The sequence below is a fragment of the Crocodylus siamensis genome, chromosome 13 (genome assembly GCF_052110815.1).
Source record: "Crocodylus siamensis isolate JL-2025a chromosome 13, ASM5211081v1, whole genome shotgun sequence".
In the NCBI taxonomy this organism is placed as follows: Eukaryota; Metazoa; Chordata; order Crocodylia; family Crocodylidae; genus Crocodylus; species Crocodylus siamensis.
In genome coordinates this window covers 10,912,454-10,931,012 of record NC_143407.1, presented here as the reverse complement: position 1 = coordinate 10,931,012, position 18,559 = coordinate 10,912,454, and the positions used below count along the sequence as shown (strand labels likewise).

At 51.1% G+C, this 18,559-nt stretch overlaps 1 protein-coding gene across 1 annotated transcript; it reads left to right on the top strand.

Annotated features, from left to right (window-relative positions):
- Positions 1-240: 240 nt before the first annotated feature.
- STRIP1 (striatin interacting protein 1) lies at positions 241-18,036 on the top strand. Its single transcript, XM_090025767.1, has 21 exons — positions 241-437; positions 1,846-1,915; positions 2,508-2,582; positions 3,527-3,661; positions 5,537-5,657; positions 6,904-6,972; positions 8,048-8,154; positions 8,712-8,839; positions 10,500-10,682; positions 11,052-11,269; positions 11,809-11,874; positions 12,043-12,106; positions 12,657-12,728; positions 13,043-13,117; positions 13,542-13,639; positions 14,259-14,385; positions 14,497-14,597; positions 15,078-15,144; positions 15,517-15,621; positions 15,791-15,995; positions 16,627-18,036. Exons 1-21 carry the CDS (start codon positions 261-263, stop codon positions 16,872-16,874), a joined length of 2,511 nt encoding a protein of 836 aa, XP_089881893.1. The 5' UTR covers positions 241-260; the 3' UTR covers positions 16,875-18,036.
- Positions 18,037-18,559: the final 523 nt, after the last annotated feature.

The following is an 18,559-nucleotide window of genomic DNA, read 5'->3' as shown; positions in this document are numbered from 1 at the left end:
GGGGGGGCCCTATCAGCGGTGGTCACATCCAGCATGGCCGCTGGGGGGGTGGAGCTATGTCCCATTGGTAGCCGGGGGAGGGCACAGCTATGTCCCATTGGTAGCCACAAACAGCATGGCGGCGGGGGGCGGGGCTTGGCGAGGCATCGAGCATAGAGGAGGCTGCTCGGCTTTCCCTGCAGTTCTCGCGAGAATAGCAGGTGAGAGCTCGCGAGATGTGGGCTTGGAGTGGAGGGGGCGGGGGGTGAGGCGGTGCCAAGATGGAGCCCGGCGGCTTCGTGGGGCCGGGGCTGCTGGCCGGCAACAACAAGCCGCGCGGCGGCCCAGGATCGGCGCCGGGGCCTGGGCCTGTCCCAGGCCCAGGCCCGGGGCAAGCCCCGGGCCTGGTAGGCGGGAAGGGCCGCGAGTTCAACCGCAACCAGCGCAAGGACTCGGAGGTCAGCGGCGGGGGTTGGGGTTAGATGGGCATGGAGCGGGGGTTGTACCCCAGGTCTCACATGTGTTGACACCCCCACGGAGCCCCCCCGTCCCCTGTGGGGCAGGCTGAGGGGTTTGGTCGGGTCGGGTCGGCGGGGGGCTGGACGAGATGTCCCCTCCCAGCCCCACTTTGCGGTTTTGGTCATCCCGTGAGACGCAGAGGGGATGCGGGGTGATGGCGGCAGGCCTCCAGGAAACAGCCCTCGATGTCAAGAGCCGGAGCTGTGCCGTGTTTGGAGGGAGAGCGTCCTTCCTTTGGAGTGGAGGAGAGAGCAAGCGGAGGAAGGAGAGAAATGCCGCGCTCTTCCCCGCAGAAAGACCTGCAACTCCTGTGGCTGGGTTTGTGGCTCGACTTGGCTCGAGACTCATCAGCAAGCCCCGGCGGAGATCGTCCTTGAGCTGAGGGATTGCTGCTGCCGAGGACTGAGTTGCATCCAAGCGAGAACAGCAGGAACCAGGGTGGCGCAGTACAGACAGGTCGTTTCCAAGTAGTGTCTGCTGTGCTGCTTGGGACATGGATAACCGTTTTTAAAAGAAGAAAATGCCGCCTCCTTCTCAGGAGCTGATGGAGAAGAAGGAGCTCCCAGCGGTGGGGGTGCAACGGGTCACTGGAGGAGCCAGGGTCTCAAAGCGGAGGCTTGCCTGTTGCGAAGCTCAGTTAGGGCTGGCCGAAGGGGCCCTCCTCAGGAGAAGGAGATCGATTAAGGCTGTTTCTTGAGGAAGTCCTGAGAAAGATCTTTCCCTTTCCCCTCGGAAAGGGGCAGGGTGATCCTTTCTTCTTGTGACAGGTGGTTTAAAGCGACTCCTATGTCTCGCTGGCTTGTTATTTTTTCCCCTGCACTCCGTCACTTTTCCTGTGTTCTTGGACTTCTTGTTTTTGTCTGTTTCTTACTTAGCACAGAGGGCCCTCCTGCAAGTGAAATCCTGATGACACATTTCTGCAGGGGTTCATGCTGTCGGACATCAGTAAGATCTCTGAGGCCTCTGTGGTCAAGACCTTTAACGCTAGGACTAAACGAGAGCTTCTGTCTGTTTTACACAATGATTTTCACTTGAAGATCCCCACCTCCCAAGTTGTCTTGAGGCCAGTTGTGTGTAGACATCACGTATGGCTGCGTGCAGCAGCGCAACAGCAGTGCAGAACAAGGTTACACAAGAGAGTGATCAGTATTACGTCAGCTCAGAAGGCGGGGGATAGCACAGCAGGTTGCCTCAGAAACATTTAAGATCCGCTGGTAAATGCCAGGTGATAGGCTGAAGGTGCAGCATGAGCCTGCAAGGGGTTAATTTTGAACGTTCTGACTGATTTATTGGTGCTTTTTAATGAAATGTGCTTTGTTTAAAAGTGAATTTTCCTTCTATCACCAGGGCTATTCTGAATCTCCAGACTTGGAGTTTGAATATGCAGATACCGATAAGTGGGCTGCAGAGTTATCGGGTAAGGGAATTTAATCCCTTTTGATCTCTAAAGAAAAGCTGTATTTTGCTATGCACTCTTCTTCAGCTGCATTTCAGTGTTGCGTTTAGTAAAGCTAATGCTATTTTGAACCATAGTTTTTGCTATATGCTGTGGGGGCGTTTTTCGAGTCGGACAACAGAAATAGGTGGTTCCATTTGAGTGTATCCTTTTTTTTTTTTTTAAATTGGGTTTTTGGTTGTCATCCTAACAGTTGCTTTGCTATTTGGATTACAAGTACTTCTAGACAAAAATATCTCTTAATTTAAAGACATCTTTAGTTTGGAAATAATAGTTTTAACCATCAAAAGTTTTCACGTTAAATTTCACTTGCATAAAGCTTTGGGTTTTTTTTATTGTTTTAAACTCTTGATTATGTGAACTGTGAGTGGTGGGGACCTTAACAAACAAACAAAAAACCAAAACACATCTGATTGTCAGGAGCCTTAGGACTGAGGTCTGGTCTGTGCCTGTTTGTTACATGACTACTGTGGGCAGTCTTTGGAAATACTGTTTGGGGGGATGCTGAAAGAAAACTGACAACCACTAGACACGGTTTATGGTATGTTGGCAGAACTGTACAGCTACACCGAAGGCCCAGAATTCCAGCTGAACCGAAAGTGCTTTGAAGAAGATTTTAGGGTCCATGGTAAGAGAAGTTTATTCTTCCCTCCTTGCCCCTGTTCATAGGTTTTAGGATTGCCTGTAGAACATTCACGAGGAGATGCAAGTACAGATGTGTTATCCCTGCGTCAGGGCAGACGCTGACTACAAACATCTCTTACTTGGTTTACAACTTAGAGTATTTGCTGGCAAATATTGTCTCTGAGGGACACCTTGCTAATGTACCTCACCCATGAGCGCATTGTTTCTAGCTTATTCAGTACTTTATCTCTCTAAATGCGGTGGACAGTTAATGCCAACTGTGACTGTGGAAGGCACTATGAACAATCAGCTTATTTTACCTATGCCTTTGGGTCTCAAACGGGGATACATGCATCTTACAGGGCATGTGCCAAACTCCTAGAGGGCATGTGAAGGGAGGAATGGGCAAGCAGAAAAAGGAAAAGGGAAATGTAAACAGGGAAAAAGGAAGACTGATTCTGTGGTTTCTCTTAGGTTGTTGGATAGCTGATGTTAAGGGCAGCAGTAATGACCTAGTATTACCTTTTTATTATCCATGCTATGGTACAAGACCCAGACAGTTTGGAAAGCCCTGACCTGCTGATGACCAGCCATTAGACTTTACTGGTTTCTGGTTGTCGCTGATGTGTATTTCAAAGGATGAGTCTCATTAATCTGATCTTGCAGTTGGTGGCATTAGTGAGTCCCCTCAGTGTGACCTCTAGCAGATCAGATATGCTTATATTCTGTTCCAGGGCTGTGATGAGCATCTTACCTAGATTGACAGTTTGTCTTAATGTCAATACTGGATGCCCTGAATTTTTGGCCATGTAATCTGCATCTTTACATAGGAACAGGAGCTTCAGCTGCTCCACTGTGTTGTGGCTTTTAGGGAGGTATATAAATAGCTAGTCCTTCCAGCTCTGGGGGAGAAACATTTCACCAGAGTGATCATTCTTGGTTTTTCAGTGCATGATAAGAAATGGACCGAGCTGGACAACAATCAGCACCGGACTCATGCCATGCGGCTCCTCGATGGGCTGGAGGTTACTGCCAGGGAGAAGAGGCTCAAGGTAGCCCGGGCCATCCTCTATGTTGCACAAGGTAGGGGACTATGTCAGCTAAGTGGATTTGACCCTCCTGAAATCACCCTGCCCCTTGCTTTTTCTGTGCTGAACCTGTAAGGGGTGTTGGTTTAAAAAAGAGAGAGAGTTGAAATCAGTTTCCTTTGTGTCCCTGCAGCTGTCTCAAGCTGCTTCCAAATGTTATTTCTGTAGTGCCACCACCCTCAGGGGGTCTCTTCGCACCTGTTGCCCAACTGGTCCTGGCATGGGTCCGGCCAGTGTGCCAGGCTCCTGGGCTACAAGTTCTAGAATGTTTAAAGGGGTTCCTGTAGCATCGGAATCGGGCACCCCAGGGTGCTGGTCTGCAAGTGCTCCAGGATGTTTAAAGGGCAAGGGAGTAGGTTGGGAGAGCAGAGAGTACCAGTTTTCCCACCTGGGCAGCCCCTGCTGATAGCAGCCTTATTTCTGTCTCTGCTCTGCAACAATGGGATAGGGCAGCCTGCAAGTCTACCTGACAGATCACTCTGTGCTTTGTCTGCTAGCCAGCTATCTGCTAGTCTGGTAGCTTTGGAGTGGGGGGAAAGAGAGTAGAGCACTGTGGGACAGTGGGGGTTCTATATACCTGGCCAGATGTTAAATTTGTGTTGGCGTTAAGTTCCTATTTAAACAGCAACTTCTTTGTCACAGATTAGCCACCTCTTTGCTGGGACAAATTCCATTAATGTCTGGCATGGTGTCATTTCCCGTGGGGAAACTTGCCCATTTCCTGTGACATGTATATTGCCTGGAGGGGACCTGAAATTCCCCTCCCCCCCAGTCTTCCTGCCTCTTTACTAGTGTGTATCGCTCAGTTTTCAGCAGCGAAACAGACAGACCGTTCTCATCCCGCATCCTAGCTGGGTCTGCATTTTGGGGCTGGGTACTGAAGCCCAGGACACGCAAGTGATTGGAGCAGAGATGGTTTTGAGTGTCAGAGCTATGCTTTTCGGAAGTGCTTCTGATTAACATATTTAAGCTGTCTTTGGGCTCTCTGTGTTCTTCCTATACTGGTATCTGAGGAGGTTCCAGTGTAAGTCAGAGCTGTCTGGGGCCTTGCAGCAGCCTTCCTACTGCTGCCAGTAGGACACTCCCCATAGTCTAGCTTGTGCTGCTGAATGCTCCAGCCACTCGGCATCAAGCCCACTGTTTGTTTTGTGGGAAGCCTGAGGCTATGGAGAGAGGCCTTTCACAGATGCTGCAGCCTCTGAATTTTTCCCCTCTAGCTTCTGTGCCCCTTTTTTATGGTTGCCATCCCCAGGCCAGGGCTCAGGCTGGACACCGGTCTCTTTCTTGTGCACTAACAAAATTCCAGGGCGACTTGTTAATTCTATCTCGGTGGTTCTCAGCCTTTTTGGACCCTTGGGTAGACTTGACATGCCCATCAGAAAATGCCAGCTCTTACTTTTCACTCTTCTTGCTTATGGAAAAATAATAGTGCATTTTTTTGGTTGCAAAGAACTTGGAAAGCTCAGAGCTGTGGATTTCTATTTGAAATCTGTGGGTTTATCTTATGACTGTGCTAACATTGTATGGTGCCTTGCACCACCCTTGACAAGATCTCAAGGTACTCTAACATGCCATAACACCCTGGTTGAGAATCACTGCTCTAACTGAATAAGTTGCAATTGGAATGATTTTATTCAATTCTGGAAAAAAAATTCTGGTAAGAGGTCTGATGGAATCAACCATTCCCATTAGTTGGACCAACCATAGGAGGCAAGTGACCTGTGTTTTGTCCATCTCTTTCACTAACACTAATGCATCTCCACATCAGCCAGAGAACAGACCCTTCCCCTGCCTGTAAGTGTGCATCTGATGCCCCCAGGTGTTGCCAGGCTCACTATTTGTCAGTGAATCAGTAATCATGTTTTTCTAGGCACCTTTGGAGAATGTGGCTCTGAAGCAGAGGTTCAGGCCTGGATGCGATACAACGTTTTCTTGCTGCTGGAAGTTGGTACCTTCAATGCTCTGGTGGAACTTCTGAACATGGAAATTGAGTGAGTGCCATAGAGTTGAGGGGATGGGAGGAGGATGGAAAGCTGTGCCAGTAGCAAGTTGATAACTGGATTGTGAACTGCTGTACCTGGATAGCTTTCCAGCTTGTGAAAGATGCTCAGTTGTAAGCAGTTCCCTGCTGCCAGCTGAGGTCCTGTGACATTGCTGGAAAGTCTCTTGTTAACTTCTGTGGGTTGGTTTGGGCCTCATGTCCAAGGACCATGTGTGACGCGTAGAAGCTTTTTTATGTTGCCCTACCAATATGCTCCCAATTTATTGTGGAAATACCAGCTCTCACTGTCCACCAGGTCCACTTGCTCCCTAATCCTTGTCTCATGGACAACTGTGCGCTGGTTTTTTGTACTGCAGAGGTCTTAGCTAGTAAAAACTGCTTATCCTACAAACTATCAAGCAGTTGTCAAGAAAGTGGCAGCTGGGCTCGTTTCAGCTGGTGACTCACAGTAGAAAATCTATCATATTTCCAGTCTCTTGAGACAAACTTCCTGGCTCTTGCAAAGCAGCTGGTCTCTTTTAATAACAAAGGGCATACTTGAGAAGTCATCTCCTGTGTTATCACCTGATCACTCCCCTACTGGAGGTAGAAGGATAGGAGATGTGCATGGAGCTAGACAGTTCTGGAGAATGTGATTCCTATTGGGAGTCCATCTGTGTAATCTGAGAGTGAGGCTGTCACCCCTCACTATCTGTCCTGAGCAGATGCTTGGCTTGCTGTTGATGGGAACATAGGGTGAAAAATCCATTGAGGGCGCTTTATTTTTGGTGTCTCTCTTCATAGTGGAGAGCTTAACGCTTGAGTGCAGGGTGGCATGACTATAGGTCTGAGAGCCAGTAACTCTTAAATGGTAATCACAGCTCTGACATCCTTGAAAGCTTGGGCAAGTCACTGAGGTTTTTTTTTTTTTCTGTCTGAGAAATGGGTTGAAGTACTGAGGTGATGAGGAAGGATCAGTGAGATGTTTGAGAAATCATCAGTTTTCCTGAGGAGAATGGACCTCCATCTAGATACTTGTAGTTTTGGCAAGCATGAAGGGTTCTGCATTTATTCCAGGTGTTGCATTATTCATTTGGAGGCTTCCAGTATTGAATTGCATCCCTGCCAGAGCAGCTGGCTCCTGTGTGTCAGTTGGTTACTTCTGCTGGTGTTAAAACTTCCCAGCTGTTTTCTTTATAGGGTGAGGGAGATGCAAGCAACCTGATCTGAGCTGCTGATTCTGTTTCCTCCTCTAGCAACAGTGCAGCATGCAGCAGTGCAGTGAGGAAGCCTGCCATCTCCCTGGCTGATAGCACGGACTTGAGGTAAGAAGCCTTGTGAATAACCTTCTTAAGCTAATAAGGGATTGAACACTGGACATCAGGAGCTAAGCAAAAGGCCTATGGGATTGAGGAAGGGCCTTGGGCCAGGTGCATTGTGGGATTTATTGCCTGCCTTTGGGAGGCTTGAATGCTATTCCTAGTTCTAACGTTGCCCCTCACTGCCTTGGTTACACTTTCTGCAATGTGGGAACAGCTACAGACATGATAGGCAGCCTTGGCATCTGAGGAATTGAGTACAGGCAACTCTGAGCTGCAAAATACTGGAGCTGATGAATCCAGTAGAGTTTTCCTATGCTGGATCAGATTGTTCCCTGTGAATTACTACAAATGGGTCAAAAGAGTGCTGAGCAGTTCAGGCCTGGCAGTTGTTTTTAGCCTGTTCAGCTTGGTGATCCCTCATTTGAAATAAATACAAATAAAACTTTTATGATGAGTAAACTGGTCTCTACCAGTGCAAACCCTCTCTAATGTGCATGGACACTATCAAAGGTCAGTGGAGAATACTTGATCCTGAAGAATAAGCAGATGTGGACAGTGGGGGACTGAGATTTATATCTCCTTTATATGGTGATCATATGTTTAATGCCTTATAACTGCTCCCTCCTCATTTATTTGTCTGACCTCCTTAAAGGTGTCAACCCACTGGACCCACATACTGCAGCTAGAGGGTTTTCTGTGCCCAACTCATCGTGGGGGCCCAGCCCCCTCTTGTGGGAAGGAATTGAAGTGGACTGTAGTGCCAGCATCTCTGGGCACTGTCATAGTTTTGCCAGCAGACCTGTGGTGTCAACAGAAAGCTTTTTCTGCCAGTATGGATTCACCATTTCCTTGTATGACAGACCTTTTGCAGACAGAAGTTCTTTTCTGTTGGCTCAGCTGTATCCAGGCTGGGGGACATAGCTGTGCTGGCAAGGAGATGAGATGCTGCTGACCATACTGCAATGTAGACTAAGCTCCTGTCTGTTTAATTGAAGCCAGCAGGTTCCAGGCATCTGCTTTTTACTCTGTTCCCATCTTGTTCATTCTGTGGTGGAGTCTGATCCTCTGCTGTTTGCAGGGTGCTGCTGAATATCATGTACCTGATTGTGGAGACCGTCCGCCAGGAGTGCGAGGGAGACAAGGTGGAGTGGAAGACAATGAGGCAGACCTTCCGTGCAGAGCTAGGTAGGTTCCTCTGCTGGAGTGTCGCATGCCTGTGTATAGATGGGCGGGGTGAGTTGGGACATGATGAGATAGGCAGGGGATGCACAGAAACTCCCTCATGGTTTGGCTGTCAGCCAGGTTGGTGGTACTGTGATGTGGGAGAAATAAGGTACCAGTTTGATTCCCAATTGATAGATGCCTCAGCGCTCCCTGTAGGCTGTCTCTGTAAAATAGGTAAGATCTGAACAGGATGGAAAACCCTTATTCTTAGTGGCAGCTGAGCTGGTTTGTAGTAGAGCTGGTTGAGCTAAGGAAGCCAGCACTCCCATTACCTCTGCCTTGCCTCACACAGCAAAGCAGGAGTTTGGTCTGTGGAGTGCTCATTCCCTTAGTACCAGAGTGAGAGAGTAGATTCTGACTTCTGAAAGGGATAGAGCAGTTGGCCGGAGTGAGTAGGAAAGGGGGATGGAAGTGTAGGTTGTTAGGATCCAGGGAAAGGGGCTGTTAGGGGAGTCTGTTTGAGGAGGGCAGAGGTTTCTTCAGGGAAGCCCAGCTAGCACTGGTGTGTTTGCTTACAGGTGCCCCGCTGTATAACAATGAGCCATTTTCCGTCATGCTTTTTGGCATGGTGACCAAATTCTGCAGTGGTCACGCCCCTCACTTCCCTATGAAGAAGGTCTTGCTGCTGCTCTGGAAGACTGTACTGGTAAGAGCCACTATCGCCTGGGCAGGAAAGCTTAAACAGGTGCTTTCTAAAGACTCTCTGCCTAGGACCTAATCTGGGGTGAACTTGGCTGGAAGCAAGTGATACAGAGCTGTGACTGTCTTATCCTGAAGTGAGCACAGTGCAGCTGCCCTGAGATGTGGATGAGCATCATAGACTTATGGACAGTAGGACTGGACCGTTCCTGGGACCAGCAGTATCTCCATCCCAGAGCAGTAACATCCCTATAAGGTCTTCTCGATATATCAAATTCTAATGTTTTGCCCAAACTGCATCGTAGGTAGCTACTCCGTGTCTACATTCCATTGTGCATTTCGGTGCCCTGCAGTATTTTTCTTTTCCTGTCTTGAGTTGCATTGCTGAGTGCCACGAAACAATGCAGCTTATGTCAGTATGGATCTCTGTGTATTGACTTGTAGGACAAAGCCAGAATAGCATCTGTAGTGTGAATTGCCTCTGGTTCATTTGAGGTACAGGGAGTTATAGAAACCAAGCAGCTTCTTACCCAAATGTGAATGAAATTCATGGCCACAGCAAGTGTGGCAAGGATTGGGATATGGGAACAGGATTGAGTTGCTTCCGTTTCATGCTGGATTAACAATTCAGTGCTTCCAATTTAGGGCAGAGGAAGACATGATGTTGGTTTGTTATCGCAGTAGTGTTTAGCACAGTCATGGCTCCACTGTTCTGGGCACTGAAGAAACAACAAGGAAGTGGCCCCTGCCCTGAACAGCTTGCAGTCTGAGTAAAGCTATGAGGACTTCTGCAGTTTCTTGCTAGGACCAGAGTTCAGCCTCCTCCTCAGATTTCAGTGTGTGCAGCCCATGCCCCCAGGGCTCTCTCTAGTTTGGGCTTCCTTCCCCATCACAGCTTCAAAGTGTTTGCTTCTTAGCACTTTTCCCAGAATAACTGCACCTCTGCTCCCATGCAGCACAGTTATGCTTAGTTGAAGGTGCTGAGTTGATGTGGGCAGTGCTCCCAACTTGCCTTAGTGCCTGGTGCCAGAAGCAAGGGCTTATCTTTCTGGGTGGTATTCCAGGTGGTGTTATTCTCACTGAGGGCCTTAGGAGCTGGGCTGGTCTCTGGCTCGTGCGGTGCTTTCTGCTGTGCTTCAGAAGCTGTTATAAGGCAAGCGGCAGTGCTGCTTGAAGATGCCCTGCTTACTGCCTGGTAACTTGGTGCAGGGCACTATGGCATCACTTCTACACAGACGCTTTGGATCAGGCTTGGCCACTGGATTAGCTAGACTTCTGCGTCTGGCCTGGTCTGGCACTTCTAATGATCCTGAGCTGTTAGAGCCCAAGTGTGGGGCAGCTGGACTTACTCGGGGGCAAATCTCTATAGTAGCTGCAAAGAGCTACATGTTTAGTGGCCAGACCAACCTGGTTCTCCACAGCTGTCTTCAGACAGAGAGCTGCATTGTTTGATGTGCTAAGATACAGTCCAAACGAGCCATCACCGATCCCACATTTAAGACATTACTGGCCCAGCTTGGTGCCTCTGGGATTGGTTTATATGGACTTTCTTCTGGTGTTACAGGAAGGGCTTAAGGCTTGGAGTTAGTGGAGGTGTTTGAGGCATAAGCCCTGTGTGCTGTGGCATGTGGGAGTTTAAGTGGAGGTTTTGGGGGTTCCTGTTGCAGTGCACTCTAGGAGGCTTCGAGGAGCTACAAAGCATGAAGGCAGAGAAACGGGAGATGCTGGGACTCCCGCCACTTCCGGAGGACAGCATCAAAGTGATCCGCAACATGAGGGCTGCATCCCCACCAGCATCAGCCTCTGACCTCATCGAACAGCAGCAGAAGCGAGGGCGGAGGGAGCATAAGGTGAGGCCAAGCATGAGACAGACTGAGAGCCTTGCTTCACCTGTAACAGGACAGTGGTTCATGGGGCAGGCCAGTTTTCCCATAGACATGAGTCCTGCAAGCAGTGAGAGAAGAGGGGCAGGGGACAGATGAGCCTGGGTAGGCCCTGCACAAATACTTTTCCCCCTTAGCATCCACACTCTAAATCTGAGCTACAGGGTATTGGTCTAGATAAATCTATGGTCCACCCCAGTATGATGCTGCTTTTGTTCATGTGGGATACTGGTGTCATCTCAGGGTGACTTGCTTCCCTAAGTGAGATTCCCCATATCTCTATTGACATGACATTCACCTCGCCCCACACTTGGCTGACTTCTTTCTTGGTTCCAGGCCCTGATTAAGCAGGACAACCTAGATGCCTTCAATGAGCGGGACCCTTATAAAGCTGATGACTCCCGTGAGGAAGAAGAGGAAAATGATGATGATAACAGCCTTGAGGGCGAGACCTTCCCCCTTGAACGAGACGAAGTTATGCCTCCACCCATCCAGCACCCTCCGACTGACCGCATCACCTGCCCGAAGGGGCTGCCCTGGGCCCCCAAGGTCAGGTCAGTCCTCAGCACCATAAAGAACTTCTTGGGGTCAGAACAAGCTTACATTGCCCTTCTGGGGTGCTGGAGTGTTCAACTTCTCCCCCCCACCCTGTCCCAGGCACATAGGGTTGATGGTTAAGGTGAGAGATGAGTTGTAGCTCCTTGGTTGTAGACAGTCATTGTATCATGTAATAACAACAGCCAAGCTCCTCTGGCAACTCTCCGGTGATTACATTGTTAAGACCAACCATCCCACTAGCAGGGACATGGGCAGTGGAGGTGTTGGCAACATGTCATTGATGGTGGTGGTTTATGTTGTGATTCTTTGTAGAACATATCTTGGGTGTGTCCCTGGGGGCAAGATCGCTACAGCTTATCCTGGGAATGATCTGCCTGGAGTGAGGTTTTGGGGGTTTCATGGCAGCATTTTGTTTAGTTCAGGAAGTTCTGCTGCTCAAGATTGCTTTTCCTATCTATGAGTGCTGTGGTGTATGGGAAATGCTTAGATGTGAGGCATGATCAGATGGGATATGTTTTCCCTTCCTGTCCAACAGAGAGAAGGACATTGAGATGTTCCTGGAATCCAGTCGCAGCAAATTCATTGGTTATACCCTGGGGAGGTGAGTTGAAAGGCAAGCCAGTTTACTGGCAGCACTCAACTAGAGGGGAGGGAGTATTAGGCAGAGCCAGATGGTGGGTCTGCTGTCTTGGAGAAACTGCTCCCCTTTCCTTCTGAGCAAGAAGGGTGTTTGTCAGACTGAGCGTGCAGTCTACCTCTCTCTCTTCAGTGACACGAACACTGTCGTAGGATTGCCTAGGCCCATCCATGAGAGCATTCGGACCCTGAAACAGGTGAGTGCCCCTCTTCAAGCTCCCGTCCTCACTCTGTGTGTTGTCCAGGGGCCTCTGTCCCTGTAGTGGGTGGCCCCTCCTAGCACAGTCATGGCTTGGGCCAGCTGTCTTTGAGCTACAACCCTGCTGGCCGACAGGCCTGGAGCCTTCACCTCTCTCTCATTTTTGCACCTCTGTCCTTTTAACTCTCTCCAGATTCCTTTGTCTGCCCTGCAGCTGGTCAGACTGGTTAGGGTAGCCCTTCCCCAGGTGTGGCGACTAGGCATTGCTGATTCAGCCTTTGTGGAGGAAGTATTCAAAGCAGTTGACATCTGCACTGTTTGCTGTCTAGTTAGAGAGGGTTAAATCCAACAAGAGAGCAGAGAGGTGTTGCTCATTGCCATTACCTGTGCTCAGAAAGATGATCAAGGAGAAGGTAGTGATAAATGAAATACTACAGGCATCTTCTTAGTGCCCCTCCTGATTTTACCTTGTGCGTGCAGCAGCTGTGGTAACTAGCGCTGGGCTTCTGTCTCATGGTTTGACCTTCCATGCTCTTGTCTCTGCACAGCACAAGTACACATCCATTGCAGAGGTCCAGGTTCAGATGGAGGAGGAGTATCTGCGCTCCCCACTCTCTGGGGTGAGTGTCCTCTTGGAGTTGTGCGTTGCAAGGGGTGGAGTGAGACAGAGGGCAGAGGCCTAGCTGTGGCACAGGTCCTATGGGGGTTTCTTCAGGATGATCTGTCCTCTGTGATCCTCACAAGGTGACCTCCTGCTGAGCCTGCAGTGCTGGTCCCTGAGGTCACTGGAGAGAGGTGGTCTGGGGTTGTGGGGGCACTTATGTCTGGTTCTGTAGAGCCTGCCCATGCACCTCAGTGCGAACCAGCCTCCTGCCATATGTCAGAGTCTGGAGGTGGCACCAGGGCTGGGCATCTCACCCTCTTCCTGTCTTAGGGGGAAGAGGAAGTGGAGCAAGTCCCTGTAGAAATCCTGTACCAGGGGCTCCTCCCCAGCCTGCCTCAGTACATGGTGAGTTGTACCCCCTCTGCTGATCCTGCCCTTGCTCCCTGAACTTCAGCCCTTCTCTCCTTCCTTGAGGAGCACTGTTGGGCCCTGTCCTCCTTCATTCTTCAGACTAAAATGGGTTTCCCTGATCACAGTGCTTTCCCCCTCATCCTCTCACCTCTTGATGTGAGGAAAATTCTTCTTTGTTGGTTTGTTCCTGCCTGCATCCTTTAATACTTTGGACCCATCCCTACCATTGTTTCACCCTAGGTGTGGCTGTATTTCAGTGGCAAGGAGGAATGATGATGAACCATGTATCCAGTCACAGGCCTCCCCTGTCCATTGCCAATGTTATCCAGTAGCACATGGCTAAGGGAGAGCAGTTTGGGGCAGTAGAGTCAGTACCTCCTGATGCAGCCTGCCATCCTCACCCAGCTCTTCTCCACAGATTGCTCTGCTCAAGATCCTGTTGGCTGCAGCCCCCACCTCCAAGGCCAAGACAGATTCCATCAACATCCTGGCAGATGTCCTGCCTGAGGAGATGCCGTGAGTGCAGCTTGTGGGTGGGGTGGAAGCTGTCTGTGTCCCCCAGCCCCTAACTTAAGGTTTGGCCAGGTTGTTCAGGCTAAGAAGGCTGGGATCTGGCTGCTCATTGGATGGGAGACCTTTGGGGAATCTCAGAAGGGTGCAGATGGTGCTGGGATCCCAGCAGCAAGTACCTTCCCTCTGTTCTGGGAGGTGTCACCTGTCTTATGACAGGCACATTCCCTGTGGTTTCAGCCCAGAGCATCAGGCTAAGGCCAGTCTATTTGTGATTTCAGTCAAACGTGGGGGACTTTTGTTAGTCATGCTCCTGAATTTGGGCAGCTTTCTAAGCTCTGCATTTCCATGATGCAATTTGTTTCACCCCAGAGGTGACTGCATTTCAGCTGTGAAGTGGAGGAGGTACCAGCTATGCACGTGGTTGTGGTTTGGAGGCTTTGGGCTGAGATGTAGCTTGTTTACTGATGAAGTAGAATGTGAGGGGAGGAGATGCAGGAAGCAGCCTGGAGAGGTCTAGGGGCTATTGCCCTGCTTTATCTTTTCATCTGGGTTATCTGGTGCTGTCTCCTGTGGCTGTGGGTTGCTCCTCACTCTGTGCTAAGATTGTGGCTTTGTCATCCAGAACCACAGTGCTGCAGAGCATGAAGCTGGGGGTGGATGTGAATCGCCACAAAGAGATCATTGTCAAGGCCATCTCTGCTGTCCTGCTGCTGCTCCTCAAGCACTTCAAGTTGAATCACATCTACCAGGTGAGCCGGTGTGGGGACCTTTGCTGGGCACAGCTTACCTGGGGAGCAGGCAGCACTGGGGGTAAGGGCAGGGGCTGCCTGCTCAGCTGCCTGCCTTGTCTTTGGTCTTAGTTCGAGTACATGGCCCAGCACCTGGTGTTTGCCAACTGTATCCCACTCATCCTCAAGTTCTTCAATCAGAACATCATGTCCTACATCACTGCCAAGAACAGGTGACAGGGGGCTGGGAGCCTAACACTTGCACAATTAGGGTGCCACACTGACCCTGTCACAGCTATGGGCTGAGATCGCTGCACACGGAGGGCCACTGTGGGAGAGGGGAAGGGTATCATCTTGTGGAAGGGTACCCTGGTGGGATCCCAGTCTCGCTCTGCAGTGGGACACCCAAAAATAGGCCACCCACTCCCTCTCCCTGACAGCTTGCAGCGTGGCCCCCAAGAAGGAAGTCGGACTCTGATCTCACCCCAGACTCCTTTTCCTGCTGCCTGAATCAGTAGCAGTGTCCCATCTCTATATGGGCTTGGGCAGTTGGGAGCCCTTTGGGGCAAATGACCACAGTGACCATCTGCAGGATGCTGCTGCACCATGGGGTTGTGGGTGGCAGGGAGTCCTGCAGATGAGTCTACTGTTCTGTCCTCAACCCTGAGGTATTGAGGAACAGTGGAGACTGATGCCCTCTCTCCTCCTCACAGCATCTCTGTCTTGGATTACCCCTACTGCGTGGTGCATGAACTCCCGGAGCTGACAGCAGAGAGTCTGGTAAGCTAGGACCCCCGCCCCACTGTCCCTCCCAGGCCATGGCACCCCTTGCTGGGGAGGGTATCCTTGGACAGGTATTCTTTTGCATTACAGAGGGGCTGGACAGAAAGGAACTGTCCAGTAACATGTGCAGGGGAGGTGCTCTTCTGCTTCAGAGTAGGTGGCTATAGCTTGGGAGAGTAGGGGCTCTGTGCCTTCTGGGACAGCCTTGGCCCTCAGTTGGCTTCACAGGGCTTGGGATGATCGGCAGCAGTTGGAAAGACCCTGTGCATGCTTTCTGAGCAGGGCAGGCCTAGGCAGCTCCTCCCAGCAGCAGCACTGCATTACTGCTGGGCTGGGCCACTCATGCCCCCGGCTCTGCTCTTCCCACAGGAAGCAGGCGACAACAACCAGTTTTGCTGGCGGAACCTGTTCTCCTGCATTAACCTCCTGCGGATCCTGAATAAGCTGACTAAATGGAAACACTCCCGCACCATGGTGAGTAAGGAGCCCCTGGCAGCTGGGCTGAGTCAGTGCAAAGTGCTTCGGCCTAGGTGGGCATGTTGGAGGGGTTGTAGATCCCTGCCCTGTGTCTTAGGAGCCCAGGCCTTTGGCCTAGCCTTGTCTTGGTGCCAGGTCCAGGCTGACTTACGGGCATGTTTTTCAGATGCTGGTTGTGTTCAAGTCAGCTCCTATCCTGAAACGTGCCCTGAAGGTGAAACAGGCTATGATGCAGCTCTATGTCCTGAAGCTGCTTAAGGTGCAGACCAAGTACTTGGGACGGCAGTGGAGGAAAAGTAATATGAAGACCATGTCTGCAATCTACCAGAAAGTGCGGCACCGGCTCAACGACGACTGGGCCTATGGAAACGGTACCGCCTCTCTTGTCCTCTCCTGTGCTGCTCCACAGAGCTCTAATCTAGCCCAGAGGGCACCACTGATTGGGCATGAGTGGAGGCTTTAACACCAGCCTGGGAGGACTCATTGCTTGCTGGTGCTGTACTTCCATATTGAAGATGGGTGGGGGTGGGGGAGCTGCTCCCACCATGATAGAGCCTCAAGTTTCAGGTGGAACCTGGCTGGCTGCATCTCCAGTCCAAAGAGGACCCAGTGCGTGTGATATAGCCAGTCCTGACACTACATCCCATCTGCTATCAGAACCTTTGCTCCCCAGCGTAGCTGAGCGACACATTAAGGAGATGGAGTTTCCACAGTGCTAATGGCTTGGTTCAGTGGGACAATATCTCCACTGTTGGCAGAGGCCATGTATTGTCAGACAAAGCTAGAATTACTCCCCCAGCCTCTGAGTACCCTGTGTTGTTCCCCCTGTGCCCAGCTGTTGATTGCTGATACCCTGAGGGGGCCAAAGGAGGGTGCTCTTAAGCAGAGTAATGCTGATTAGGATTGGCTGCTCCTTGGCAGCTCTCAGTTGGCACGGATTGAGAAGGTAGGCTCTGCTCCTGTCTCTCAAAGGCCTCATGCTCTGCTTTGCTCCATGCCTAGATCTGGATGCACGCCCCTGGGACTTCCAAGCCGAGGAGTGTGCCCTACGAGCCAGCATCGAGCGCTTCAACTCCCGGCGCTACGACCGGGCGCACAGCAACCCTGACTTCCTGCCCGTGGATAACTGTTTACAGAGTGTGCTGGGCCAGCGCGTGGAGCTGCCTGAGGACTTCCAGATGAACTATGATCTGTGGCTGGAAAGGGAAGTCTTCTCCAGACCCATCTCCTGGGAAGAACTGCTGCAGTGATGCCTTTTGCCAGGCTGGGGTACCAGCAGAGACTTGGTGCTGGGGTGGACATGTTAAGGGGAAGTATGGTGCTCCAGTACTTCGGAGTTCCCTCATGAACAGGAGGCATCATCCAAGAGTATATTGGATGCTTATCTTGCTGGGATCCTATGACCCCAGCTGACTTCCTGCCCTTTGGGCAGGGGGCTAGACTCGATGATCTCCCGAGGTCCCTTTCAACCCTAATGTCTATGAAATCTATGAAATGTGGCTGCCTGCCTCCGTCTGGCACACATGAGGGTGTAGCCCTGTTGTTATGAGCCTCTGCTGGTCCTGGTGAATCTTGGGCTCCGGGGTGGCTTTGTCTCCACACAGACTCAGGAGGGGCCTGCAGCTAGGACAGTCCTCTCCCCTGCCACCTGGCCCTGTCATCTCCCAAGACACTAAAGTCTCAGAGTGGGAAGCATGTTCCTTTGCCCCTCTGCTCACCTCAGACGGCCCTGGGAGTTGGATGTGGGGGCTGTTCTAATCCCCGGTCATGGCCTTTGTTGGCGTGGTGCTCTGCTTTCCTCCTGTGCAGCCGAGGTCATACTCCGTTATGGGCTGTGAGCCTGGGACAGCTGTAGCTGCCTGGCCTATGCCTCTCACTCAAAGCACTTGAGGTTCCTGCTTTAAAACCAGGTTCGATCCTCCCTGATGGCGACCCATCCAAAGCAGAGCATTACATTAGCCGCCTACCTTGTTAGACTGTCCATTCCTAACTGCGCCTTCCCCTGGCAGAGAAAACAGCAGCCTCTGCCAACCCCTGTAATAGGTGGGAGAGCAGTAGGGGAGGGGACAAGAAGGTGCTGCTGCATGGAGGGGAGAGGCCTGGGGCCCAGCTAGCCACCAAGTGCATGCTGGAGGTGGGTGCCGTGGTGCTCTTGTCATTGGGGTGGGGCTAACATCAGCCTGACCTATGCCAGGACCTGGTATAACAGGCAGGATCTGTAGCAACAAGGCCACTGCGTACAGAAGCAGCTGGGAGCTCTGCTACTGGGCTGCAGTCCCACCTCTGCCCTCTGGATGGTGCGGATGAGTTGTACAAACATATAAATATGGTAACCATTCTTCTTGTGTGATCTGTCAGGTTTTTAATGTCTCTATGACTCTTTCCATTAAATAACCTTGTGCTTGGACTCAGGCGCAGCATGGCATGGGGAATCGTCCTTCCTGCCCCCCTTCCCAACCCTTGTGGCTACTCCTACCTCCTTGCTCTCAGCAGAGGCAGCCTCAAGTGTGGGTCTGGGTGGGCATCTGACCACCCATCCCTGTCTCGGGTGCCAGCACGCACCTCTAGACATGAAGGGGGTTTCTCCTGGGCCGTGCACTGATAGGGGCAGCTTTCCAGCATAATCGCATCCCCCAGGACTGCGCTCTTCTCCCCAGGCCCTGGTATTGAGTTGTGGACTCAAGTCACACAGAAGGAGAGTCTCTTGAACTCCCTTGCTGTGGTGAGAACTGTGTTATGGCTGGGAATCTTGTAGGCAGCCAGTCCTAGATAAAGCAGCCTCCTCTTCCTGGGGCCATCAGCATATAGTAACCATGTACCTCTGCCATTGTGGCTGGGTGTTGGCATGTGGTGGGGAGAGGGGGACTTGGTTGGGGCAATGGCATGGGAGGAGCTGGGTGCTGGATAATGGTTGCTCAGAAATGCTAGGGCTGAT

Bases quoted from the DNA above. Each gene is read 5' to 3' on its own strand.
- STRIP1 (XM_090025767.1), top strand. From the start codon at position 261: ATGGAGCCCGGCGGCTTCGTGGGGCCGGGGCTGCTGGCCGGCAACAAC. The intron at 2,583-3,526 runs GTAAGAGAAGTT...TTGGTTTTTCAG, and splicing joins AGAAGATTTTAGGGTCCATG to TGCATGATAAGAAATGGACC. The intron at 13,118-13,541 runs GTGAGTTGTACC...TCTTCTCCACAG, and splicing joins CCAGCCTGCCTCAGTACATG to ATTGCTCTGCTCAAGATCCT.